This window comes from Macaca mulatta, chromosome 12 (assembly GCF_049350105.2).
Source record: "Macaca mulatta isolate MMU2019108-1 chromosome 12, T2T-MMU8v2.0, whole genome shotgun sequence".
NCBI classification, from domain to species: Eukaryota; Metazoa; Chordata; class Mammalia; order Primates; family Cercopithecidae; genus Macaca; species Macaca mulatta.
In genome coordinates, this window is record NC_133417.1 from 121,285,497 (window position 1) to 121,312,917 (window position 27,421).

The 27,421-nt window shown below is 44.0% G+C and overlaps 2 protein-coding genes across 4 annotated transcripts in view; one reads left to right on the plus strand and one right to left on the minus strand.

Annotated features, from left to right (window-relative positions):
* PECR (peroxisomal trans-2-enoyl-CoA reductase) overlaps positions 1-6,000 on the minus strand; it is a 41,580-nt gene extending 35,580 nt beyond the window's left edge. For both annotated transcript variants that reach the window (XM_001085907.5, XM_077957518.1), the window contains exon 1: positions 5,809-6,000. In XM_001085907.5, the coding sequence (XP_001085907.2) occupies positions 5,809-5,989 (181 nt within the window). In that variant the 5' untranslated portion in view covers positions 5,990-6,000. The remainder of the gene's footprint in view (positions 1-5,808) is intronic.
* A 105-nt stretch (positions 6,001-6,105) lies between these two features.
* TMEM169 (transmembrane protein 169) lies at positions 6,106-27,421 on the plus strand. Of its 2 annotated transcripts, none has more exons than XM_015110927.3 (3): positions 6,106-6,187; positions 20,176-20,568; positions 24,263-27,421. In XM_015110927.3, exons 2-3 carry the CDS (start codon positions 20,298-20,300, stop codon positions 24,883-24,885), a joined length of 894 nt encoding a protein of 297 aa, XP_014966413.1. In that variant the 5' UTR covers positions 6,106-6,187; positions 20,176-20,297; the 3' UTR covers positions 24,886-27,421. The 2 variants fall into 2 exon arrangements, with proteins under 2 accessions (XP_014966413.1, XP_014966414.1); XM_015110928.3 differs by having other exon boundaries at positions 6,106-6,181.

Sequence of the window (27,421 nt, forward strand, 5' to 3'; positions counted from 1 at the left end):
AGATATGACTACAGTACTACCATCGAAAAACACAAGATATGGGCCAGGCATGGTGACTCATGTCTGTAATCCCAGCACTTTGGGAGACTAAGGTTGGAGAGTCGCTTGTGGCCAGGAGTTCAAGACCATCCTGGGTGAGACCTTGTCTCTAAAAAAATGTGTTAATTAGCCAAACATTGTAGTACATGCCTATAGTTTAGACACTTGGGAGGTTGAGGCAGGAGAATCATTTGAGACAGGAGTTTGAGGCTGCAGTGAGTTATGATGGCACCAGTGTACTCTAGCCTGGGTGACAGAGCAAGATCCTGTCTCTAAAAAAACAAACAAAGAAAAAACAAGGCCGGGCGCGGTGGCTCAAGCCTGTAATCCCAGCACTTTGGGAGGCCGAGACGGGCGGATCACGAGGTCAGGAGATCGAGACCATCCTGGCTAACACAGAGAAACCCCGTCTCTACTAAAAAATACAAAAAACTAGCCGGGCGAGGTGGCGGGCGCCTGTAGTCCCAGCTACTCGGGAGGCTGAGGCAGGAGAATGGCGCAAACCCGGGAGGCGGAGCTTGCAGTGAGCTGAGATCCAGCCACTGCACTCCAGACTGGGCGACAGAGCCAGACTCCGTCTCAAAAAAAAAAAAAAGAAAAAACAAGATATTTAAGTGTGTGTGTGTGTGTGTGTATATAAATGATTACAGAGCAGGAATACTGTGATCCCAATTTTGTAAAAAACAAATATATATACATGTGTATACATGTGCACATTAAATTTATAGAAAATCACCAGGAAGGGAATTTAGAAAAAGGGCAGAATGGGTAAAGCTCATTTTTTTCTTTTATACACTTCTATACTATTTTTATTGGAAACCTCTTATGTTACCTTATAATAAACTAGAAAAATATTATATATAATCCTTACCTTTCATGCTGAATCATTTGAATAAACTTTCTGTTTATATGTAGCTAGAGAGATCCTGGAAGCACAACTGACTTGGTTAGAATAGGTGCAGAAGACCAGGCGCGGTGGCTCACGCCTGTAATCCCAACACTTTGGGAGGCCGAGGCGGGCGGATCATGAGGTCAGGAGATCGAGACCATCCTGGCTAACATGGTGAAACCCCATCTCTACTAAAAATACAAAAAATTAGCCGGGCGAGGTGGCAGGCGCCTGTAGTCCCAGCTACTCGGGAGGCTGAGGCAGGAGAATGGCGTGAACCCGGGAGGTGGAGCTTGCAGTGAGCCGAGATCGCGCCACTGCACTTGAGCCTGGGCAACAGAGCGAGACTCCGCCATCTCAAAAAAAGAAAAAAAAGAATAGGTATAGGAGTAGCTTGTGGATAAGGAGTTCTTTCAACATCAGAGGCTTGTAGCCCCAGTATGCTGCGTTCCTGCTTAGGCTGATACTGATCCTTTTCCATCTTCAACTCAGAATACTACATTTATTCAGCAACTTCTTGGTCCCTGGTGTTGGTAACAGGCTAGTTAGACTAGACTAGAGCAAGAAAAAATGCTGTCTTGGCTCATAATTTCCACCTGCATTTCCTAATTGCATTTTATCTACTATACCTAATTTATGTTGTACTGTAGTAACAGAAAGTGAATGATTAACTTGAAGATAAAAAAAAAAAAAGATCTGATATGAATTCAACTTCATGACCTTAGGTTTTTCTTGACGAAATCAGGTTTCTCTCTGCCTAACGGCACCTGCCAAGGTACAAAGGAGATCCAATTCTGCCTACAATATCCTGCTTTTGTGAGCTAAAGCTCTCTGTACCCTCTCAGCAAAAGGAAAAGTCAAAATCCTGTGGAAGTGAAAGACAATACAGTCATCATCGTTTTAAAAACCACATCTCAACAAAACCAAAAACAAAAAACAGTGGCCTTCTGACTAGAAAGAAAACTGGAGGCTAGGCGTGAGGGCTCCATGCCTATAATCCTAGCACTTAGGGAGGCTGGGGTGGGTAGATCACTACAGGTCCGGAGTTCGAGACCAGCCTGGCCAACATGCCAAAACCCCGTCTCTGGTAAAAATATAAAAATTAGCCAGGCGTGGTGGCACATGCTTGTAGTCCCAACTACTTGGGAGGCTGAGACATGAGAATCGCTTGAACTCGGAAGGCGGAGGTTGCAGTGAGCTGAGATCATGCCACTGCAATCTGGCCTGGGTGACAGAGTGAGATTCTGTCTCAAAAAAAAAAAACTGGCTAACGTTTTCTTTTTTGCTCAATTTGGGTTTTTATAACAATGCTGTGGAAATAGCCATTAATTCTTGCATTAAAAAAATAAAGAGGAGGCCGGGCGCGGTGGCTCAAGCCTGTAATCCCAGCACTTTGGGAGGCCGAGACGGGCGGATCACGAGGTCAGGAGATCGAGACCATGCTGGCTAACACAGTGAAACCCCGTCTCTACTAAAAAATACAAAAAACTAGCCGGGCGAGGTGGCGGGCGCCTGTAGTCCCAGCTACTCGGGAGGCTGAGGCAGGAGAATGGCGTAGACCCGGGAGGCGGAGCTTGCAGTGAGCTGAGATCCGGCCACTGCACTCCAGCCTGGGCGACAGAGCGAGACTCCGTCTCCAAAAAAATAAATAAATAAATAAATAAAGAGGAAAAAGTCATTATAAAAAATGATTTTTGTGGCCAGGCGTGGTAGCTCCCAGCATTTTGGGAGGTCGAGGGGGATGGATCACAAGGTCAGGAGTTCAAGACCAGCCTGGCCAATATGGTGAAACCCCATCTCTATTAAAAATACTATTCAGGAGGCTGAGGCAGAGAATTGCTTGAACCCGGGAGGCGGAGGTTGTTGTGAGCCAAGATTGTGCCACTGCACTACAGCCTGGGCGACAGAGCGAGACTCCATCTCAAAAAAAAAAAAAAAAAAATATATATATATATATATATAAAATACTATATTATATTATATTCATTCACTGAAGGAAATCCATTTCCAATACAACAAAATAATTGTCTATATATAATTTTAAGTATATGATTTTTTTTCTCAAAAGACACTCCATCGCTTTTATCAGAATCTCAGAGAGATCCATGTCTTCCAAAAGATTACAAGACCATTGTCCTAATGTTTTAGTTTGTGGTAAGAAAAATACCACCTTATTCCAGGGGTGTAGTTTTTGGCCAGTGCACAGTTATGCAACAGGATGAAAGTTCGAATAGCACACTTATGCAACAGGATGAAAGTTCAAATACATAAAATCCCACTGAAAGTCCTTCAAGGTGAACTAGGGTCCTATGCATCTGCTGAGAAGCCTAGTAGCTGACCTTTGCATGAATTGATAACTGATTCTGATTTTCTTATAGATTTTCCTGAAAAAGGAGAGAGTTTGGTATTGAGAATAAACTAGGCAGTAATGGTGATGAGGTTATATCATGGCCTTACTAGGAAATGTTTTTGCTTTTTTTTTTTTTTTAACTAAAAACATAGATGTTTTCTTTTTCAGTTCATACTATGCCAGATGTTGGAAACAGTGGTAACCAAAGATAATTTAGATGTTCATTAAAAAATATTTAAAAGATGAAGACAATTTTAATTACTCATAATTAACATTATTTTCAGAAAAATAGCTAAAAATCTTATAAACTTCCTTCCGGTCTATTTTTGCATGTATAATACTTTTTTTTTTTTTTTTTTTGAGACAGAGTATTGCTCTGTCACCCAGGCTGGAGTGCAGTGGCGTGATCTTGGCTCACTGCAACCTCTGCCTCCTGGGTTCAAGCGATTCTCCTGCCTCAGCCTCCTCAGTAGCTGGGATTACAGGCATTTGAAACCCTGTCTTACCATGTTTGCCCAGGCTGGTCTCGAACTCTTGATCTCATGCTCCACCCGCCTCAGCCTCCCAAAGTGCTGGGATTACAGGCGTGAGCTACCGCGCCCAGCCCTGCATGTGTATTTTTTATTAAAAGCAAAACTGGGCCAGGCACGGTGGCTCATGCCTGTAATCTCAGCACTTTGGGAGGCCAATGAGGGCGGATCACCTGAGGTTGGGAGTTCGACACCAGCCTGACCAGCGTATGGAAACCCCGTCTCTACTAAAAATACAAAATTAGCCAGGCGAGGTGGGGCATGCCTGTAATCCCAACTGCTCAGGGGGCTGAGGCAGGAGAATCACTTGAACCAAGAAGGCGTAGGTTGCGGTGAGCCAAGATGGCACCATTGCACTCCAGCCTGGGCAACAAGAGTGAAACTCCATCTCAAAAAAAAAAAAAAAAAGTAAAATTGGAAGGCTATTAGGTTTAGAATTCTACTTTTCCCAATAATACGGTATGCATTTATCCAAATAAGTCTTCAATAGCAAGATATTTATTTCTTTATTTATTGAGATGGAATCTCACTCTGTTGCCCAGGTGGGAGTGCAGTGGCTTGACATCAGCTCACTGCAACCTCTGCCTCCTAGGTTCAAGTGATTCTTGTGCCTCAGCCTACCAGGTAGCTGGGACTACAGGTGTGCACCACCATGCCTCGCTAATTTTTGTATTTTTAGCAGAGATGGAGTTTCACCATGTTGGCCAGGCTGGTCTCGAACTCCTGACCTCAGGTTATTTGCCCGCCTCAGCCCTCCAAAGTGTGGAATTACAGGCATGAGCCACCTCGCCAGGACAAATAGCAAGATATTTAAATGGAAGCATTATATTTCATTGTAATTGATTTAACTATTTCCCTCATATTGGATTTTTAGGCAATTTCCATTTTTTCACTACTCAAGACTACATCCTTGCATGAAAATCTTTGCTTGACTCTGTTTCTTTAAATTCCTGAGAAAGGAATTACTGTCAGAGCATAAACATTGTGAAGGTTTTTGGATCTTTTTTTCCAAATTGCCCTCCAGAAATTTTGTAATAATTTACATTCCTGCCTTCTCATTCCTGCATCAACACTTTAATTTTTCCCAATATTTCAAAATTTTGTTAGAAAAATGAAATCTTACTGTTTTATATTTTATTACCAATAAAGTTGATTCTTTTTTCATATGCTTCTTGCCTGTCTGTAGTTCTTTTGGAACACTTAGTCCATACCATTAGTCTAATTTTTCTATCAGTGTGTTGGATTTTTTCTTTGCCGAGTCTAGTGGCTCAGCCTGTAATCCCCACACTTTGGGAGTCAGAGGCAAGGCAGAAGGATCCCTTGAACCCAGGTGTTCTAGACCAGCGTGGGCAACAGAGTGAGACCCTATCTCAAAACCAACAAATAATTTATCGATGTTGTAAATATTTTTCTTCATATGCCCTTAAACTTTATACATTTTTTTTAATTCAATGAAGATTTACACCTTCATACAGGCAGACTGATTTATGTTCCCCTTTGTGGTTTATTCCCTCACTTAATGTTTACAAAGGCCTTCCTTCACCCAAGTTAAGGTAAATATTCAGCATACTTCCTTGCTGTGGTTAAGAGATGTGAGAAGATACTATGAGAGACTCTCAGTATGCTTACAATTTTTTCCAGTTAAATGAAGTCTTCCCACGTTTCCTAATCACTCACATTAAGCATATAGAATGGATGAATTTTAAATCTGAATATAAAACTAATTGCACAGCATGTGTCACTGGTCTTTTTATTGCCTATCTCGGGCACAGTCTCTTTGGCCTGAGTGGTCCCTTTAGTTTTTAACCAGTGGCTCCATAATTCCTTAGGAAGAACTGCTCTCTTTTGTCTCCATGGTGGTCGTAATTTCGCCCACACCTGCCCCCGCTTTGCTCTGCAGCTCCGCACTCCCCCGCCCCGCCGAGAGCCCCTGGCTCCCGATTCCAGGTTACCCCAGGACACCCCAGCCATTTCTGTGCACCAGCGGCCCGCTCACGTACCCAGCTCCAAGAGCTCCTTCACGATGGCCTTTCCGATGCCCGTGGCCCCGCCAGTGACGATGGCCACTTGGCCCTGCAGCAAACCAGGCGCCAGGCAGCTCCTGCCCTTAGCCCAGGAGGCCATCTCTGCAGCGGCGTGCCAGAACAGCTGAGCGGGGGCCCTGCTGGTTCTCAGAGCCATTCGAGGCGGGCGGGAGGGCCGGGCAGGGCCCGAGCCCACGTGACAGCCAGGACCCCGCCCCCTCCCCTGCCCGGCCCTGCCCCGCCCCGCCCCTCGCCCCGCCCGCGCGCCGCGGCAAAGCCGCATCCTCCACGAGCAGAACAGCTCCTCGCCGGCTGTCCGCATCCTCCGCCAGCGTCGGTCCCTGGGCAGGTGTGGGTGAGACTCCTCGTTCGTTTTCTTAAATTTCGATGCCATTGGGGAGGGTGGAAGGGAAATGCAAAAAAAAAAAAAAAAAAAAAAAAGACCAGAAAGAAACCAGCGGGGTGTGCTCTATTTCAAAAATTCAATCCTCAAGGCTGAAGCTCTCACGATTAATTATAATTAAATTTCCAGTGCAGCTGGAAAAGGGCTGCAGCTCGGCGCCCTCGCTGCGCCCGCCTGCCAGGGTCGGACGTCGGCGATGCTGGGGCTCCAGGTGCTGTGTGCTGCTGGCTGGGAAGGGGAGAAAGGGCAGGCTTAGCTGAGGGGGAGAAATCCGACTTTCAGATCCTTTCATCCTTGGGGAGGGAGCCCGGGAGGAGAGAGTGAAGGAGAAGAGGAGATACGGTTGCAGTTTTCCACAGAACCAAGAGAATACACGATTTAAAAAATAAACTCAGGCCCACCCCTGTCTCACCTCCCACTCCCCACCCAAAAATCAAGGGGAAAGATCATCTTTACCAGATTTGAGACCTGATCCATTTCAGCTGGGCTGCATAGCAAGTCCAGAAGAGGATCTTTCATTGAAGGGTGTACACTTCCTGCAAGATGCATCTATAGGTGTTTGAGATCATGTCCTGTAGTTGATTCCTTGTGCAGGAGGGTGAACCTGCTGAGGATGAGGGAAATTTCTCATCTGTGTTTTGGTGCCCAGTAACAGTGATTTATTATTCAGATCTGCTCCTTATTTTTCATCTCGCTTCCCGCTGTCAACCCACCAGTCAGATTACACCTGGACTGGCCTACTGAGACTTCACCATAAGAACTTGGCCAAATGTGCCAGTTGCCGTGGTCTTAACAATCCAGGTGGGATGCTATTTCTAAGGCTGTTGTCAGAGGGTTGCATTTTCCCCTGACAGGTATTAAAACGATATAAAGGCAAATAAATGCCATCATCCTTTTGTTGGACCTACCACCTAGGATTCAAAAGCCATTTGGAAATGGGTCTGGTTGACAGAGGAATCAGACATCACTTCCTCCATGAGGTCCCACCCACCAGCCAGGCTGCGGTTCTTGTTGGAAGCTACACTTCCCTGTTCCTCCATCCTCTTGTCCTTCTCTGATCTCTTTTTAGAAACACTTCTCCCTCTATCTTTGTTGCTGACAGATTCAAATCTACACTCATTAAAAAAAAGGATAAATCTCCTGGTTGCCATTTGCTAGATAGTTTATCCAGGAATCACTTACCTCTACTACTTAAGTCAGTTCTGTAGTTAGGACCAATTTTTCAAAATCACAACACCATCACCTCCTTTAAGACAAAGTAAATTCAAACAGGAAAGCTCAAAGTATTGTTGCAGAAAAATATACCTCTTCTTGGTTTGATCCCAATGACAAAGTATTTTTTTTTTTTTTTAAGGAAAAGAAATATTGATTCAGTTCTGAGGGGTAACTTATTCAAGAAAAGTCCACGCTTTCTTTCTTGTGGGTGGGGACACTTTAAATTCTTTTAAATGATAACTTTACTGAAGATATAACTTAACATGATTTATGCCCTGATCTGGACCCATGGATTCTCAGAGGTATGCCAGGGCAGGTCAGTGGGAATCTGGCTGTTCTGCAGCTTCCGTGTGGCTGCCAAGTAGACTGAGAGTGGGATTCTGATGTCTTCCAGTGAAACAGGGACTGAGGGCTGCAAGCCAGTGATGCCCACTGAGGATGACAAGGTGCCATTCCTCAGCTGCAAGGAAGCTGCAGGATGAGCAGTCAGAAGGCGATTTTTCACAATCCAGGCAGAACCTGCGATTAAGAGAGCTTTGGGGTCTCTTCAAGTGATCTTTTGTTTAAAATTAGAGGCATGATCTCTGCCTCTGCCTCTGACCTCTGTCAGGGTTTGAAAGTCCACTAATCCACTAAGTTCCCGGCGAAAAGGCCTGGAAGCACAGCAATAGTTCTGTTGCTCGGACGCTCTTTGTTTCAGATTTTAATTCTGCCTCCAGTTGAGGCATCTCTTCCCAAGGCAACCACGCCATGCCGCATTGACCACTCCTTTGGTTGAATCAAATGCTGCTCTTCCCTGTGCTCTGTGTCACTGCCCTCTTTGTCCTAGGGAAAAAGGCATTCCTGTGGCCAAGGTCCTCCCACACCCCCAAACCTCTCCCCATGGCTCTGTCATACCCCATGAGCAATGACTGCCTTCATCTTCCCACCCCTCCCCCACCCCATCTGCCTGGTAACTTTATTTTCTCCCCTCTGCAAAGCAGCTGCTAGCTCAGACTGACAGGGGCTTGTGGGATTCTCAACATTTAGACTTCCAGAATCTCAGTGCTGAAGGAATGTCAGTGAGGCATCTGGTCCTGCCCCCACCTCGAAGCAAAACTCCCTAGCAATTGTGCCGTAATGAGGCATATAAAGGAGCTTATTGATGTCTTTTTATTAAACTTCTCCTTAGTCTCAGGCTTTCACAGAAATAAGCTATTCCTGAGTTGCTACCACTTCACCCAGTCACTTAAAAAGATTTATCGAACATCTACTTGTTGGTCGTCTTCTATGGTACCACTTCATAGAGCTTAGAGTCTAGTAGAAGAGCTATGCAATACATAAGTAAAAGAAAAATAAATAATCACAAATGTTGGTAAGTCTTATACAGGAAACAAGCTGTTGTGATGAAGAATAATGAGAGGCAGAGCAGGGAGTCAAGTTTTTAGTTTGGTTGTCAAGAAGGGCTCAGAGGAGGAGACATTTGAACAAGGACTCAAAAAAAAAAAAAAAAAAACGGGCATAGGAAGAGGCAGGGGTGGAGTGGCAGAGCAGCAAAGTAGACAGCACTGAAGAAGACCTCAAGCATTTGGAAGCATTTGGTGCTCTTGAGGAATAAATATACAGCCAGTGTGATTGGAGCATAGTGTACCTCCTATGGTGGTATAGATGGAGTGGCAGGATCAGGAGGTCCTTAGGCCACATGGACTTCCACCTGTATAACAGTAGGAAGTTTCAGGAGGATTTTAAGCAGAAAACAGCCTGATTTTCTTTTTTCTTTTTATTTTTATTTTTGACATGGATTCTCACTCTGTCTCCTAGGCTAGAATACAATGGCAGCGATCTCAGCTCACTGCAGCCTCTGCCTCCCAAGTTCAAGCAATTCTCCTGCTTCAGCCTCCCAAGAAGCTGGGATGACAGGCACGTGCTGCGACACCTGGCAATCTGATTTTCTTTATGTTTTAAAAAGATGTTTCTGGTTGAGTGCCATGGCTCATGCCTGGAATCCCAGCACTTTGGGAGGCTGAAGTGGGCAGATTACCTGAGGTCAGGAGTTTGAGACCAGCCTGGCCAACATGGTGAAACCCCATGTCTGCTAAAAATACAAAAATTAGCTGGGCGTGGTGGCACACACCTGTAATCCCATATACTTGGGAGACTGAGGCAGGCGAATCAGGCCGGGGAGGTGGGGGTTGCAGCGAGCCAAGATCATGCCACTGCACTCCAGCCTGGGTGACAGAGCGAGACTCTGTCTCAAAAAATTTTAAAAAAAAAATTAAGTAAAAGATGTTTCTTACTGCTGAGTGAGGAATTGATTGGAAGGCAGCAAGAGTGGAAGCTGGAAGATAGGAGCATTTTTTTTTAGAACCACAGTTAAGAGACAGTGGCCTCCTAGACCAGAGGAGAAGCAGTGGAGATGGGAAAGTTGGGTAGATGAATTTAAGAATTATCTGGGCCGGGAGTGGTGGCTCATGCCTGTAATCCCAGCACTTTGGGAGGCCAAGGTGGGCGGATCACCTGAGGTTGGGAGTTCGAGACCAGCCTGACCAACATGGAGAAACCCCATCTCTACTAAAAATACAAAATTAACTGGGCATGGCGGTGCATGCCTGTAATCCCAGCCTCTCAGAAGGCTGAGGCAGGAGAATTGCTTAAACCCGGGAGGCAGAGGTTGTGGTGAGCTGAGATCGTGCCATTGCACTCCAGCCAAGGCAACAAGAGTAAAACTCCATCTCAAAAAAAAAAAAAAAGAATTATCTGGATAGTTTTTTTCAAAAGTGGCTTAAAAGCAGTTATTCTAAGAATGAATTCTAGAGTATAAGCATGTTCTTAAAAACCTGTTTTCCCCCCTACAATGACCAAGAGTCCAGAGTTAATGGTTGCTTGAAGCTAACACTCTGTAATATCACATTTGTAATAATCTTTTTTTTTTTTTTCAGACAGAGTCTCGCTCTGTCACCCAGGGTGAAGTCACCCGCCTCCCAGGTTCAAGCAATTCTCCTACCTCAGCCTCCAGAGTAGCTGGGATTACAGGTGTGTGCCACCATGCCTGGCTAATTTTTGTATTTTTTAGTAGAGGGGGTTTCACCATGTTGGCCCAGCTGGTCTCAAACTCCTAATCTCAAGCGATCCACCTGCCTCGGCCTCCCAAAGTGCTGGGATTACAGGCATGAGCCACCGTGACCAGCCTATTAATAATCTTTAGACTGGAAGTGGAAGTGGAAGATGGGCACAGCTTAACTTCCAGAGAAAAGAACAAAGTCCTCTCTCTCCTCTCAAGTCTATTGATTAAAGCCTTGGAAATTGGGTAAGATTTTCTTTTAACCTCTCTCTTATGAAATCTAAAAGGAAGGAGAGATGTTTAGAACCTGCTTCTCAGATCAAATACTAACAGCATAATAAAGTATACAAAAATGGGGAAGAGAATTAAGCTTTTCTTTCTTAACAGCTATTTATGTCATATTTCTGGTAAGGCGTTTTCTCTTCTCTGTCCTATCAAGTCAACAAATACATACTGTCTTTGTCCTATATGTCCAGCCCTGGGGTTTTCCCGTTGGTGGTGAAGAAAAAGAGTAAGAGAGTTCCTGATCTCTAGAAGTTTGTTATCTACTTAGGAAGATGAATGAAAACTCATGATGCCATCTATAATCCATACAATGATATGAAATGCTGTGTAATTAAGTATTAAGAGTATGGTTCAGATGGCAAATGCTATTACATTGCATATAGAAGGAGGCCAAATAAAGGGAATAGAAACATATTTATGAAGTGTCAGTCATATATTAGGCATTTTATACTGGGCCATTCATTGAATTCTCACCATACACCTGCAACACAGGGTTAGGGTGGGAGGAGAGGACGTGGGGGCTGGGGTAGTCACAGGAAAGGACGTGAGTGAGTGAGTGTGTCTTGAGCCAGGCTTGAAAAAGGTGGAGAAATGTGACAAAGATGAATAAATCAACATAAGCAGATGTGTTGAGTAGTCATGTGGGAAAGGGAAGGGGAAAAACTGTTTCTGAATCCTAGGGTGGGGCGCAAATATGGAGAGCCTCAAACACCAGACAGGCCTTCAGATGTATTTTAGTCAGTAATGGCAAGACAAAATAAAAATATTGTTTTGTTTTGTTTCGTTTTGTTTTGTTTATTAATCAACATTAATATGGTAAAAAATGGTAGAGGAATGTCTTCTATTTTAGAATGACTTCCAGTTTACAGGAAGTAGTATGAAGGCTATATTCTGGCATATGGTGGTAGGAGAAATTCAAATGAACAAATTAACAAAAAGATTTCATAGGAATGACTAGCAGTACTTTGAGACTAATTATTATTAGGTATATGGAAATATGTCCTTCATATAGGAAATGGGTTCATCAAAGAACATTCTAGAAGTTTATAGATCTTTGGATAAATGTTGGCGAGTAGTATGGCACAATGAAAATAACATGGGCTTTGAAATTAGCAAAGTTGGGTGTGAGTTCCATCCCCACCACTTACTAGCTATGTAAGCTTGAGCAAATTTCTCCTCTAAATGGGAATAAAAACAGTACCTACTTCATTGGTTTGTTGTGAATATTGAACAATATGATTATTTTAAAGTACTTAGAGCACTTGGCACACAATAAACATCCAATAAGTTTCTGTTGTTACTATTATTAAGTCCAAGTGTCCTCGTCTGCAAAATAATACTTGCTTCATAAAATTGTTGTACCTAGGCCAGCATGGTGGCTCACACCTGTAATCCCAGCACTTTGGGAGGCCGAGGCAGATGGATCACTTGAGGTCAGGAGTTCAAGACTAGCCTGGCCAATATGGTGAAACCCCATCTGTACTAAAAGTACAAAAATTAGTTGGGCATGGTGGCACATGCTTATAGTCCCAGCTACTCAGGAGGCTGAGGCACAGAAATCGCTTAAACCTGGAGATGGAGGTTGCAGTGAGCTGAGATTACACAACTGCACTCCAGTCTGGGTGACCAAGCGAGACTGTGTCTCAAAAAAAAAAAAAAAAAAAAAGAAAAGAAAAAAAAAGATTTGTTGTACCTAGAACAATTGTGCAATATCTAGCACATAGTGTTACTTAATACGTATTTACTGAAGCCGGGCACAGTGGCACATGACAGTAGTCTCAGCTACTCAGGAGGCTGAGGTGGGAGGATTACTTGAGCCTAGGAGTTCAAGTCAATCCTGGGCAACATAGAAATACCCTATCTCTAAAAATAAATGAATACATAAATACTTTTTGAATGTGTAATTAAGTGAGATAATGCCTGAACTATATAATCAATTAACACAGAACCTACCAAATTATACAGTCAGTAAACCCCACAAATGTTGTGGAGTTTCCTTCTTCATCCCTTTCTCCTGTCCTTTCCCCCTTTTCCTTTCCTCTTAGTAACACTGAGAGGTTGTCTGCTGTAAATAAACATGAGTTTGGTTTGAACATGCTTTGCTAAAATGATGGGAATTCAATTAGAAAATATTTGCCAGGCTATTGGAGATACAGTCTTGAGATCTAGATTTGGGTGTTCTTGGTATAGCAGTGGTCCTACAGCTGTGTGCAGGAAGGCTGTATATTTCAACAAGAGGAACAGAGTGTGTTATTGAGAATAGAGGACAATGAATTAAGAATCGGGCCTACAAAATACTGGCAATTATGGGTTGGAGAAGGCAGATAAGGGAGCAAAAGAGACAGAAGGAAGGTTTGAGAGGTAAAAGAGAGTAGAAAGTTAAAGGAGGTGAGGGAAGGTTCAAGAAAGATTTGGAAATTAGTGGAATTAACAGCACTGGTGTGACAAGGAGAGTAAGAATGGCGAAGTGGTCACTGTGATCCCATCAGGCACTTTCAAGACTGTTCCTCACCGAAATGAGTGGATCTGTCATCAAATGAAGGAGAAATAGGGTTTTCGACAGCAAACAACAAAACCAAAAACCCAAAAACCATCAGCTGCTCACTGCAGCTACTACAACTTGACTACTTCTAGTTTTTTATTTTCATTATATTTTATTTTATTTATTTTACTTTTGAGACAGAGTCTCACTCTCTCACCCAGGCTGGAGTGCAGTGGCACGATCTCAGCTCACTGCAACCTCTACCTCCCAGGTTCAAGCGATTCTCCTGTCTCAGCCTCCTGAGTAGCTGAGATTACAGGCATGCGCCACCACACCCAGCTACTTTTTGTATTTTTAATAGAGACAGGGTTTCACCATGTTGGCCAGGTCTTGAATTCCTGACTGCAAGTGATCCACCCATCTTGGCCTTCCAAAATGCTGGGATTAGAGGCGTGAGCCGCCACACCCGGCCTTGACTTCTAACTCTCAGTGGGGAAATCTTGGACTTTAGAGTTATGCAAGTATAGAGTTAAACCCAAGTTCTCTCACTGCTATATTTAACATGTTGAACCTAATAGGTCAAGTGAGGAAAATAAGACCTACCCGTCAAGCTTGTTGAGACATGCAAGTAAGGTAACGTCTATAAAGAGTTTACCTTACAGCCTGACACCTAAGGCTTGATACATGCTAATTTCCTGGCCTAAATCATCTTTGCAAGTGATTTGCACGTGCATATGTGTGTGTGTGTACGGAGGTTGGGAGTGGGGAGAAAAAGAGGGCAGAAGATTGCAGGAGGAACTGGATATGAGTGGCTATAAACTATTTGATAGAAAAGCTTGGTGGAGAAAAAAATGGGATATCAGATAGAGTAAAGTGGCAAGGTAAAGTTATTTTTTTCTAGATAAGGAACTCTGAGTTTGTTTGAAGGCAAAGGGGAAAGAGCCAGTAGAAGGAAGTTGGAGCTATTGGAGAAGGAGGAAATCAAAGATGAGGAAGAGATGGGATCAAAAGTCAAGTCAGGGTGGTCAAAGAAAATACCTGTTTTCAGACCACTCACACTGGGGGAAGCCAGCCACTTTCATGAGGACACTCAGGTGGACCATGGAGAGGCCCACGTGGAGAGAAACTGAGTCAGCATTATGTGAGTGAACCATCTTAGAAGCAGATCTAGCCTCATTCAAGCCTTCAGATCACTGCAGCCCTGACATCTTTAGAGATCTTGAAACAAAACCAGCTAAGCCACTCTCACATTTCTGACTCAGAGAAACTATTTATAGGAATCCCACAGAATTTTTGAGAAAATTCTGTTCACAGAACACTAAAAGGTTCAGAAACCATACAAAACAAAAACAAAACAAAAGGCTTTTGGACCTCCAAATTCTATAGGCAGGAAGCAGGTAGAGAAGACTACTCACCACCCAGCTAAGGCACTCCCAGTTTCTTGACACACATAATTGTGTGAGATAATAACTTTTTTATTGTTTTAAACCTTTACTTTTTGGGTTATTTGTTGCATGACAACAGATAACTCATATTCTAGTACTGAGACATCTGATATCATTCCAGCCTTGCAGGAACAATAAAAAATACCCCCAAATTTAGGAAAACACTGTTTTTTCAGTATTCGTGATAACAAGTAGTCACCAGAACTGGTTTTAAACATGTTAAATCAACAACTGCCTAAGTGAGCACGTTTTTGAAAGCCAACATCAGAGTGCCAGACCCTGATTGGCCAAAAGTCAACTCACACTAGTGTGAAAGTCAGCCAAACAGGGAGAGAGTCACTCGCCTGATTGACTTTCAGAAACAAAGGACTGACTGATAGGTTAATTTCCAAAAACAACTTTGCTGAGTGCTATGGTATGGTTTGTGTTCTCCCAAAATCCATATGTTGAAATCTTAGCCCCCAAGGTGATGGCTTTAGGTGAGGCTTTAGGTCATGAAGGTGGAGTCCTCAGGAATGGGATTAGTACCCCCATAAAAGAGACCCAGAGGCTGGACTCAGTGGCACACGCCTGTAATCCCAGCACTTTGGAAGGCCAAGGCGGGCAGATCATGAGGTCAGAAGTTTGAGACCAGCCTGGCCAATATGGTGAAACCCCATCTTTACTAAAAATACAAAAATTAGCCAGGCGTGGTGGCGGGCGCCTGTAGTCTCAGCTAATTGGGAGGCTGAGGCAGAAGAATCACTTGAACTCGGGAGGCAGAGGTTGCAGTGAGCTGAGATTGCCCCACTGTACTCCAGCCTGGGTGACAGAGTGAGACACCCTCTCAAAAAAAAAAAAAAAAAAAAAAGAGGCCCAGAGAGCTAGTCAGCTCCTCCTTCAACCAGGTGAAAACACAATCAGAAGTCACCCTCTATGAACCAGAAAGTGAGCCCTTAACCAAACCCCTAACCTTGATCTTGGACTTTTTGCTCCCAGAACTGTACAAAATAAATCTTTGTTGTTTATAAGCCATCTAGTCTACGGTATTTTCTTAATGGCCACTCAAATGGACTAAGACGCTGAGGGAGATTGTTGTTAATCAATTGAACAGGTTTAAAACTGGTTCTACTGTCTACTTTTTACCATGACTACAAAACAATCCATCTTTTCCTAAGTTTGTGGGAATATTTTGTAGTCTCAAAGGATAATGTTCTAATTGTAGGGAGATGAGGAAATCATGTTTCAAGGTAAATCAAGGACAGTGTCTCTGTCCTGTGACTACTGTGAGTAGACATTGGCTGGGCACCTTTCTAAAATGAGCTGTGCCTGAGGCAAAAAATAGCCCCCTAATGTGAATGGCCAGGAGCTCACCAACCTTTACATTTCATATTTCTTATCTAAGGTTTTAATGGGATGTTCAAAAGTCATCTCTCTTTTTGCCTCCGATAGGATTGTCCCTCTCCGCCATCAGCTGACAAGATGATCACGTTTATCTTTTATATCCCCAAGAGACTCCAAAGCTTCTCTTAGCTACTATTTTCTATATTAGTCTGTCCCTGGGCTCAGGAAGCTCTTCCTGTTATCTAACATTGGCCTCTCCCATTGTGCCCAACCAAATCAAGAGTGTCGAACACCATAGCTTTTTTATGTTTTTTTAAATTAAATTTAAAAACTTTTTGAGTGATTCACCTGCCTTGATCTCCCAAAGTGCTGGGATTAGAGGCATGAGCCACCGCACCCGGCTACCTTTTTTTGTTTGTAAGGCCCATTAATAAGGGTCATGATCTCCATGCATGTGTTCACTTTGCCCTGCCACATCTTCCTAGAGCACTATCCCCTCAACAAAGAGAGAGGAAAAGGGAACGAGAAGTATGAGATTTGCAACTTGCCTTCTCACATATACTCTTTAACATTTCTGTCTCCCTTCTGAACATCTAGGCACATCTTCAAAGAAGGAGTAAGGAGTACAGAACATAAACCTTCTCCCAGCTCAGAAGTTCTGGTCCTTTAATCTCCTCAGGGTCTCAACCCCTAGTATGAAAACTTACACTGTATAGAAGGGCCAAGGAAACTACAGAGAAAAACAGAAGATCTAAGTAGGAAAACACAGTGGATTAGGGTGGCCTCCCAAGCTGTGATCATTGCATCCTTCAAGTAGGTACAAAGTGGTTTGTTCAGAGGTCGTTCCTACCATAGAATTACCATGATGCAGCTTTCTGAGTGTCAGTTTACAAGAGGACTTGATCAGGGAAAACATTTTTGTATTAAACATTCTACTTAGAGAGTAGAATGAGAAATGTGTATATATACACATTTGTGTATATATACATATGTATAAGTACATATATAGATATACATATATATGTATATCCTGGAACTTAAAGTAATAATAAAAAGTGTGTGTGTGTACATACATATACATATACATATACATATACATATATTTAACAACAAAACCTGAAAATCTTCACCTGGGGGTGGATCGCGTTCAGCCTCCACATTCAGTTTCCTGTGGGTAGAGGTCCGCGGTCCTCTGTGTTGAGGCCACTTTGGTAGAAGAGCCCTGGTCGAGTTCATCATTGCCCAAGGCCTGCTCAGCATTCTAACGGTTGGATTACATGTCCTGGGGAGCTATTTACCTTCGGAGGGCTGTCTCCCCTGCTTCTCCCTGTGTACATCTTTGTACTTTTAGACGCCTCAGCCAAATTAGTCTCCTGGTCCAGAAAGCTCCATGTATAAGAATTTAAAGATAATTGCGCTCATTCTGCCCACAGTACACCCCCCAGGCAAAGTCAGGCAGTGAGGATGTAGTGAAACCTGCCCATTTCTTCCTGTGGATCCTACCACTAAGATTCCCAATTCTGTCGCTGGGTGCCTGATTTATTCCAGGCATTGGGTTAAGTGCCCAGGTATAAAGTTAATTTAGATGCAACACCTGCCAATCCAACAGAAAGACAAAGAAAATTAACAGAGGGGCCGGGCGCCGTGGCTCATGCCTGTAATCCCAGCACTTTGGGAGGCCGAGGCGGGCAGATCACGAGGTCAGGAGATCGAGACCATCCTGGCTAATACGGTGAAACCCCGTCTCTACTAAAAATATAAAACATTAGCAGGGCGCGCGGGCGCCCATAGTCCCAGCTACTCAGGAGGCTGAGGCAGGAGAATGGCGTGAACCCGGGAGGCGGAACTTGCAGTGAGCCTAGATAGCGCCACTGCAGTCCAGCCTGGGTGAAAGAGCGAGACTTCCGTCTCAAAGAAAAAAAAAAAAAGGAAAAGAAAATTAACAGAGGACAGAGGAAATACTGGGTAAGAGAGCAGCAGAGGAGAGCTCCCCTGCCTGGAGGGAGAGAAAAAGCCATTCCATTGGGCTTAAAATTCACCTAAATTTCAGAAACATTGAAATGAGAAAAAAAATATGTATTTTGGCATTTGAAGAGATATGATATACAGTCCTTCCTGTCACATGGTAATTACCAAAGATATATAATTTTTAGACATGAGATTTGCTTCAAAATGAATGGAGCCTAGTGGAATCCTAGAGCCTAGTGAAATTTTTGTTTCTTTCTTCTCTCTACTGCCCCACTCCCATCCACTGGGCCAGTCCACTAGACACTGGGAACATTTGAATACACATGAGAGGAGAAGAAGCTTTATTATTGGGAATAAAGGGATGGCAAATGGTGTACATGTGGCAAGAAAGGAAAAGCTCAGAGAGCACTGAAATACAGTGAGGGATTTGGGAGTTGGGAACAAAAGTAACAGCCAGTAACCTGGAGTTGCTGAAGAGTGTACAGCCTCGAGGAGTGTGGGGCAGCAGGGTTGTGAGTAGAAGCTTGCTATTCTCAATAATATGCACAGTTATTTGAAAAGTGGGGAATTTTTTGGTAAATAGCTTGGAAACTTTTTATATCCATATGGGGTGCCACTATAGTTCCTATGCTATTTTTCACAGTATAAATGCCAATAATATTGCATAACAGCAGGAACATTTGCCTCTTTCACTAGGATTAAAACTGGGTATGTTAAAAGTGTATGACAGTATTCTAGCTAATAAATGACGAAGTGAGAGAAATGGAATAGCATCATTCTGTAACCCCTAATGATTTAATGGGTATAGTCAATGGCCATAAATGGGCTATTAACTTCACAAAAAGAGTCAACCAGACATTAGGGGACTTCTAATGGAAGTACAAAACACCACCTCTAAAGTTGTCTTGCCAAACAAAACAAACCATCAACCAAAAAAATTTCAACATGAAATTGATCAAGACTTTCTATGTAACTATCAACTCATAACACAGAGTTCAGAGGCATATGCTGTGGGGATGCAATCAGCAAAAACCAGACTATGAGAATCTGCACGATAAATGACCTGCTTTCTTTAACAAATAAGTTACCAGGAAAAATAATGAAGGACAGGTATATAGACCTGCGCTGTCCAGAACAGAAAGTGGAGAGACAATGTTATTTTAAGGGTGAAAGTGAAGCCTCTCCACTGCTCTTGCAGCATGTGATAGGACAAATCCCAGCAACTTTTTGAGATTGTGGGCTGACAAGAAGCCAGGAGACAGATTTCCTTTACAGAATAGCAAGGTAGACATGGTTGGTGAGGTTGTACCATCTGTGAGTGGCTTGCTTAATGTTATATTTATCCATTTGAGTATAGTTTTAATGTATGACTCAATAGCCAGAAGTCTGGAGTACTGGTCCCAGCCACCTGTGGTTTTTTCTTTTCTTTTTTTTTTCTTCCTTTGACAGAGTCTCACTCCGTCTTCCAGACTGGAGTGCAGTGGCATGATCTTGGCTCACTGCAACCTCCACTGCTCCCACCCCCACACCAGGCTCAAGCAATTTTCCTGCCTCAGTCTCCCAAGTAGTGGGATTACAGGCACCCACCACTGTGCCCGGCTAATTTTTGTATTTTTAGTAGAGACGGGGTTTTGCCATGTTGGCCAGGCTGGTCTCGAACTCCTGACCTCAGGTGATCCACCCGCTTCAACCTCCCAAAGTGCTGAGATTACAGGGGTGAGCCACCACGCCTGGCCTACCTGTGATTCTTAACTCTCATTTACTGGTAAGGCTTCCTCACCCAACTTCCTTATACTCTGCATGCTCCAACTAGAGGCTGATTTCTACACAAAAATCGGTAACACAAACAGACTATGCTAACTACTTAATGTATGTAAAAAAATAATAATTGTTGACTTTCATATGAATAAGGAAAATGCAAATTATGACAACAATGAGATATAGTATTCCTTCACATGGATTTTGCCAAATATTATATGTTTGTATAAATGATAAAAATATTACTGTAGCAAAAGTTTATTCACTATCTATTGTAAGAGATTTCTATTGCACTCCCAAAATAAAGTGTTGCAAGAAGTAAAGGGAGAGGAAGGCTTCTGCCAAGTTGAGGATCCTTTCCCACATTCCTGTCCATCTCACCCCATTTGCTTCCTGTTGATGGCTTTGCTTTCCTATCTTTCAGGTGGAATGCATCCTTGGGACACGCATAGCCCCATCTAGGAAGAAGCTCTGTGATGTGTGAACTGTGAGTTTGCTCAAAGAAGTCCAACTCTTTATAATACATAGGTAGACGTCAGGGCTGGGATGGAAGAGCCAGCAGCAGTAGAAGGCCAGGTCCAGCTCCCAAGCCCCCACCAGGGCTCTCTCAGGAAGGCTGTGGCTGCTGCCCTGGCGCTGGATGGCGAATCCACAATAGGGCGCAGGAAAAAGAAGAGGAAAGAGTCACGCCCAGAATCCATCATCATCTACCGCTCAGACAACGAGAAAACAGACGAGGAGCCCAGTGAATCAGAAGGTGGAGATCGGCCGAAAGAGGAGGAGGGAGATGATTTCCTAGACTACCCTGTGGATGATGGTAAGTCTCTCTAGCCCACGTGTTTAAAGCCATGAGAAGGAAACCAAAAGGGCATCTTCCAGAACAGACAGGCGTATGCTTACTGACCTATTTCTTCTTGGTGATACATTTCTTCTTGCAATATTACCATCTTTTATTTATTTATTTTGAGACAGAGTCTTGCTCTGTCACCCAGGCTGGAGTGCAGTGGCGTGGTGTCGGCTCACTGCAACTTCCACCTCCTGGGTTCAAGCAATTCTCCTGTCTCAGCCTCCTGAGTAGCTGGGACTACAGGCATGCTCCACCATGCCCTGCTAATTTTTGTATTTTTAGTAGAGACTGGGTTTCACCATGTTGTCCAGGTTGGTCTTGAACTCCTGGCCTCAATTGATCCACCCGCCTCAGCCTCCCAAAGCACTGGGATTATAGGATGAGCCACTGCGCCTGGCGCAATATTACAGTCTTCATTCAACAAATGGTATTTACTGAGCACCTATTACATTTTTTCTAGATAGTACAGAAATCTCCACCCTTTCAGAATTCCTAATGTAATGGAAGAGGCTGATTTATACACAAAAATTGGTAACACAAGCAGACTATGCTAACTACTTAATGTATATAAAATAATAATTGTTGACTTTCATATAAATAAAGAAAATTATGAGAAAATTTGCCATAAGAAAATCATATGGCAAATGATGACAACAATGAGATATAGTATTCCTTCCCATGTAGGCTTGCCAAAAATTGGGTAAACTATGAATACATCAATATGAGAAAATGGATATACTTCATGCACCTTAGTGAAAGTGGAAACTGCCTCAACTACTTTGTGGAGGAAACTTGTCAACATTTATTAAATATTTAGTAAAATTCACAGTTCAAAACATGCATACCTCATGACCCAGAAATTATCAATATATACTCCATGAAACTTGTGCCCATGTTATCCTTGTATAAGGAGGCATGTATACGAGTATTTGTTGCAGCTAATGCAACTATGATGTATTTGTATTAAGAATTATTGTGGAGGCTGGGCACGGTGGCTCACACCTATAATCCCAGCACTTTGGGAGGCCAAGGCAGGCAGATCACGTGGGGTCAGGACTTTGAGACCAACAACAGGAGTTTGAGACTGGCCAACACGGTGAGACCCCATCTCTACTAAAATACAAAAATTAGCCAGGTGTGCTGGGGCATGCCTGAGGTCCCAGCTACTTCGAAGGCTGAGGCACAAGAATTGTTTTAACCTGGGAGATGGAGAATGTGTGTTTGTAGAATGTGGAGGTTGCAGCAAGCCAAAATCCTGCCACTGCACTCCAGCCTGGGTGACAGAGCAAGCCTGCATCTCAAAAAAATAATAATAATTATTATTATTGTGCAGCTGTAGAGAGATGAGGCAGATCTACTTGTGTAGATGGATAGATCTCTAAGACATATGCTCACAGTGAATAAGATAAGCAATTTCCCTGCTCTTCTGCAGTTGACCTTCAGGGAAAGACAGACAATGAACAAGTCAACAAATAAAAGATACTTTTTCAGGTAGTGGTATGAGTTCCGAAGATGACAAAACCACGCTGATGGGAAGATGAGTACTGGTGGAGGGTGGAAGGTGGTGGGGGAGAGATTGCATGGTTGTGAAAGCTTTCTCTGAGGAGGTAACATTTGAATTGATCCAAATGACATGAGGGAGCCACCGCGAAAAGTTCTAGGGCAGAGTTTTTGGAGGAGGCGGCACAGCAAGGGCAAAGCCCCTGAGGTGAGAGCAGCTTTGACCTGTTTATGGAAAGGAGTTATTTCAGTGTAGGGAGTATAGGGAATAAGCGGGAGGATGGTGAGAGGAGGACAGGTAGGTGGACAGGGGATGGATCCTGGTGACCCTTGCAGGTCTTGGCAAAGAGTTTGGGATTTGTTCCAGGTGCAAGAGGAAGGCAATGGAGGACTTTTAAGCAAAGAGACATCATCTCGTTTATATTTGTAAAAGATCACTCTGGCTTCTCTATAAAGAATGAATTATAAGGGTTAAGACTGGATGCTGATGGGAGACTATTATGTCCCTGCAGCCACAGTAGCACTAATGGAGAAGTTCGGGTGATAGCGGGAGAAAGCTGGATTCAGGATGCAATCTGAACTTGCTGATTGACCAGAGGCAGGGAGTGAGGGAAAGAGGGGAATCAATAATGACTCCTGGGTGATTGACAGGAATGACAGAGAGGATAGATGGTGGTGTTTACCGTGATGAAGACTGGGAAAAGATGGGGCTTGGGGGACTGCACATTCCTTTTCTCTGGGTAAGCAGAGTTCCTGCCACTATCCAGGGCCCTGCTCTTTAAGTGACTTCGTCTTATCTCTCAGCTGTGGGGCAAGGAGGCCACAGGGCCCAAGGTCCATGCCTGCCTAAAGCCTGTATTTTCCCATCCCCACCCAGACTTCTAGGGTGGCCAGAAGATGGCTATTTGGTTCTGTGTGGGTGTGTCATGTATGTGTGTGTATGTGTGGTGTGCGGTGTGGGTGTGGTGCATGTGGAGGTGTGTGGGCTGTTTGTGTGTGTTGTATGTGTGTGATGTGTGGTGTGTTGTGTGTGTGGATGGGTGTGGGTGGTGTGGTATGGGGGAGTATATGGTGTATGTATGTGTGGGTGGTATGTGTGTGGTGTGTGTATGTGTATGGTATGTGTGGTATGGTATGTATGGGTATGTGGTGTGTGTGTAGAATGTGTATATTATGTGGTGTGTGCCTATGGCATGTGGGTGGGTATGTGTAGTGCGTATATGTGGAATGTGTGGGGGGTAGCATTTGTGTGCATGTATGGTGTGTGTATGTGTGGTGTGTGTGATGTGTCTATGTGTGTGTGGGGTGCGTGTGGTGTGTGATGTGTGTATGTTGTGTGTATGTGTGGTATGTATGGGTATGTGGTGTGTATATGGCATGTGTATGTATGTGTTGTATGTGGCAGGTGTGGGGAGGTTGTGTGTGGCATGTGTGTGGTGTATGTGTTATGTATGGTGTTTGGGGTATGTGGTGTGTGTATGGGGTATGTATGTGGTATGTGTATGTGACGTGCATGGTGTGTTGTGTGTATGGGACAGTGTCGTGTGTATGGGAGATGGCGTGTGTGTGTGTGTATGGTGTGTATGTAGTATGTGAGAGGGTGTATGTGTATGGTATATGTGGGATGCATGTGTGTGTGCATGCAGCCCCTAGATGTGAGGGCTGGATCAGGCATGTGAGGGGCCCCCTCTCATGATAAGGGAAGGTGGTGGCTGTCCATCAGTCCAGTGCACACACATGCAGTCTTGACAGAGTAGCTGATACACAGGAACAGTATATTCACAGCACCGGTTACCTAGAAATAGGATCATCATTTGCATCATGTCTGTATCAAAGTTCCTCACACTCCTCCATGCCACAGAGATTGTGCCAAGATTGAGGCCCCCAAAAGCAGAGAGACTACATGAAAAACAAGCTTAACATGCCTCACAATTTTATCAGGGCCCAGGCACAAGGAGTGTGAGTTCACGTGGGAGCAATAACACCAGTGGTCGCCTTCCCAAGGGAGACCCACTCAGTCCCCCATTGAATCACTGACTCAGGACTGTGCCAGATGCTGTAAAAAAGGCTACTCTTGTCCTCATGCCCAGCCTGGGAGGGTGCGACATGGAGATGCAATGCCCACTCTTCTGATCTTGACTCTCACCTCCTTTGTACCCTGCAGATATGTGGAACCTGCCTCTGGACAGCCGCTATGTCACCTTAACTGGGACCATCACACGAGGGAAGAAAAAGGGTCAGATGGTGGACATCCATGTCACATTGACAGAGAAAGAGCTGCAGGAACTGACCAAGCCTAAAGAGTCATCAAGGGAAACGACGCCTGAAGGAAGAATGGCCTGCCAGGTGGGAGCCGACCGTGGGCCCCATGTGGTCCTCTGGACGCTGGTCTGCCTGCCTGTGGTTTTCATCCTCTCTTTTGTTGTCTCTTTCTACTATGGCACTATCACCTGGTACAACATCTTCCTCGTGTATAATGAGGAAAGGACTTTCTGGCACAAGATCTCGTATTGCCCCTGCCTCATTCTCTTCTATCCAGTGCTCATCATGGCCATGGCTTCCTCCCTGGGCCTTTACGCCGCTGTGGTCCAGCTCTCGTGGTCCTGGGGAGCATGGTGGCAAGCTGCCCGGGACATGGAGAAAGGCTTCTGTGGCTGGCTCTGCAGCAAGCTGGGTCTAGAGGACTGTTCTCCCTACAGCATTGTAGAGTTGCTTGAATCCGACAATATCTCAAGCACTCTCTCCAACAAGGACCCCATCCAAGAGGTAGAAACCTCCACGGTCTAAACTCCCAACAACTTACTTCCTCCTCTGGCCCCAGTAGCCTATATATCATCTTACAATTCCAGCAGATTCTTTCTTTAAATTACCCCCTGCTCTCTGCAGTTCTTCTGGGAAACCATAGTCCATACTGATCAGTTTTATCATCTTGAGGGTTCCAGGAGGGCAGGGAACAGACGAGCAATTGTGCCAAAGCAGTTCATCCAATGGACAAACTCTTCTTGATTCCCTGCCCTAAAATCACCATTTATCTAGGACAACGGAATTCTCCGGTGTGTCATTTTGGGAGCCTGAAGGTGTTACCGGTGCCTAGAACTGAGGGGAGTATGTGACTAAATGTGTCAGGGAGAATAAAGAACCTCAGGGGTAACCACATCCACCAAGATAATAGACAGGGATGGAGTGAGACATTTAGGAAGCTGGGCTACCACAGTGTAGCAGAAGGTAAACATTTGTGTGCATCATTTAGATTTAGATTGAGCTGCATAGAATTAAAACCCTAAAATATCAGTGGCTTAAACAAGATAGAAGTGTATTTCTTTCTTGTACAGAAGTCTGGAGGCAGACTATCCTGGGACCCTGTGAAGTAATCCAGGTCCCAGGCTTCTTCTATTTCTCTACCATTAGTAGGATGTGACCCTTCTCACCCTTATCCTCAACATCCCAGTGCTGATTACATCTTCAGCCATCACATCCATGTTTCTTTTCTTTTTTTTTTTTTTTTTGAGACGGAGTCTCGCTCTGTCGCCCAGGCTGGAGTGCAGTGGCCGCATCTCAGCTCACTGCAAGCTCCGCCTCCCGGGTCTACGCCATTCTCCTGCCTCAGCCTCCCGAGTAGCTGGGACTACAGGCGCCCGCCACCTCACCCGGCTAGTTTTTTGTATTTTTTAGTAGAGACGGGGTTTCACCGTATTAGCCAGGCTGGTCTCGATCTCCTGACCTTGTGATCCGCCCGTCTCGGCCTCCCAAAGTGCTGGGATTACAGGCTTGAGCCACCGCGCCCGGCCCCATGTTTCTGATAAAATAGAGGAAAGGGCAGAGAAGCACACACCCTTCCTGTTCAAGGAGACTTCCCAGAAGTCCCACTCAATTCTTCTTATATCTCATTGGCAAGACCTCAGTCACATGATCTCATGAGCAAAAGAGGCTGGAAATGTAGTTGTTGGGCTGGGTAGCTATATTCTCAGCTAAATATTGGGTTCACACTAATTGAAGAGAAAAAGGAAGAATGGTTATTTGTTTTATGTTTTGTTTTGTTTTGCTTTTTGAGACGGAGTCTTACTCTGTTGCCAAGGCTGGAGTGCAGTGGCACTATCTCGGCTCACTGCAACCTTTGCCTCCCGGGTTCAAGCGATTCTTGTGCCTTGGCCTCCCGAGTAGCTGGGATTACAGGCGCATGCCACCAAGCCCGGCTAAGTTTTGTATTTTTTTTAGTAGAGATGGGGTTTCACCATGTTGCCAAGGCTGGTCTTGAACTCCTGACCTCAGGTGATCCGCCTGCCTTGGCCTCCCAAAGTGCTGGGATTATAGGAAAGAATGGTTATTTTGGTAGGCAAGTCAGAATGTTTGCCTCACAATGATCATTTAAATACATTCAGAACCCCAAACTGCTAATATGGTTTTATTTATTTATTTATTTATTCATTCATTTGTTTATTCATTTATTTATTTAGGCCTGAATCTTACACAGAGAATTTATATATAGATATTAGCTACATATACTTCGAATATGCTATACATAGATATTAGCACCTCATATACTTTGCAATTAAGCTTCTGTAATGTCATGTGATTTGTTTTTGGAAAGGAATAGTGGACAGGAGAGTACAATTTATAATAGTAGCATAACTCTTTGTCCTGGTGGTGGAGGTGGGACGAAGTGGTATTATTTAACCTAGATTAAAGACCAGCAAGGGAGGAATTGCATCTGCCAAAGTTTCTTCCAACAGAGATCAGTAGCCCTAAGCACAAAGAAGCCAGATTTAGCCTTCTCTTGTTTGGCAAAACCTCACTCAGAGCTTTACTCCCTCAGACCTTTCTGAGTTTAACCACAGACATGATCTTTGCTGTGCTGAGAAACTTGTGTCTTCCTGGCCTCTAGGGAGTGTAAACCAGATTAATCCAGATTAACAGACTCTGAACTTACAAAAAAAAAAAGAGTCACTCCTAAGGGTGTCCTTCTAATTTCAAAATATCAACTCCTAAGAAGTCAGCAGAATTGGGAGATTTGGGTCCTTATAAGAATAGCTGGTGCTCTTTTGTTCATATCTCAAAACAAAGCTGTTGAAAGAACTGCTGCGATGAATCAAACCACAGGAGTTGGTCATGCTCCCCACAGAGAGCCCAGGACATTTGCCTGATGTATGGTGCTGAGCTCCACCTTCAGAGGAACTCTTTTTTTTTTTTTTTTTTTTTTTTTTTAAATAACTATTATTAGCTTGACCAGAAAAAAAGTGCCCAACAGTTTTAATGTTAACCTTGGTGCTCTATGGTGCATTTGCAGAGATATGAACAATTAAAATGAAGACAAAATAAAAATAAA

Bases quoted from the DNA above. Each gene is read 5' to 3' on its own strand.
- TMEM169 (XM_015110927.3), top strand. From the start codon at position 20,298: ATGGAAGAGCCAGCAGCAGTAGAAGGCCAGGTCCAGCTCCCAAGCCCC. The intron at 20,569-24,262 runs GTAAGTCTCTCT...TGTACCCTGCAG, and splicing joins AGACTACCCTGTGGATGATG to ATATGTGGAACCTGCCTCTG.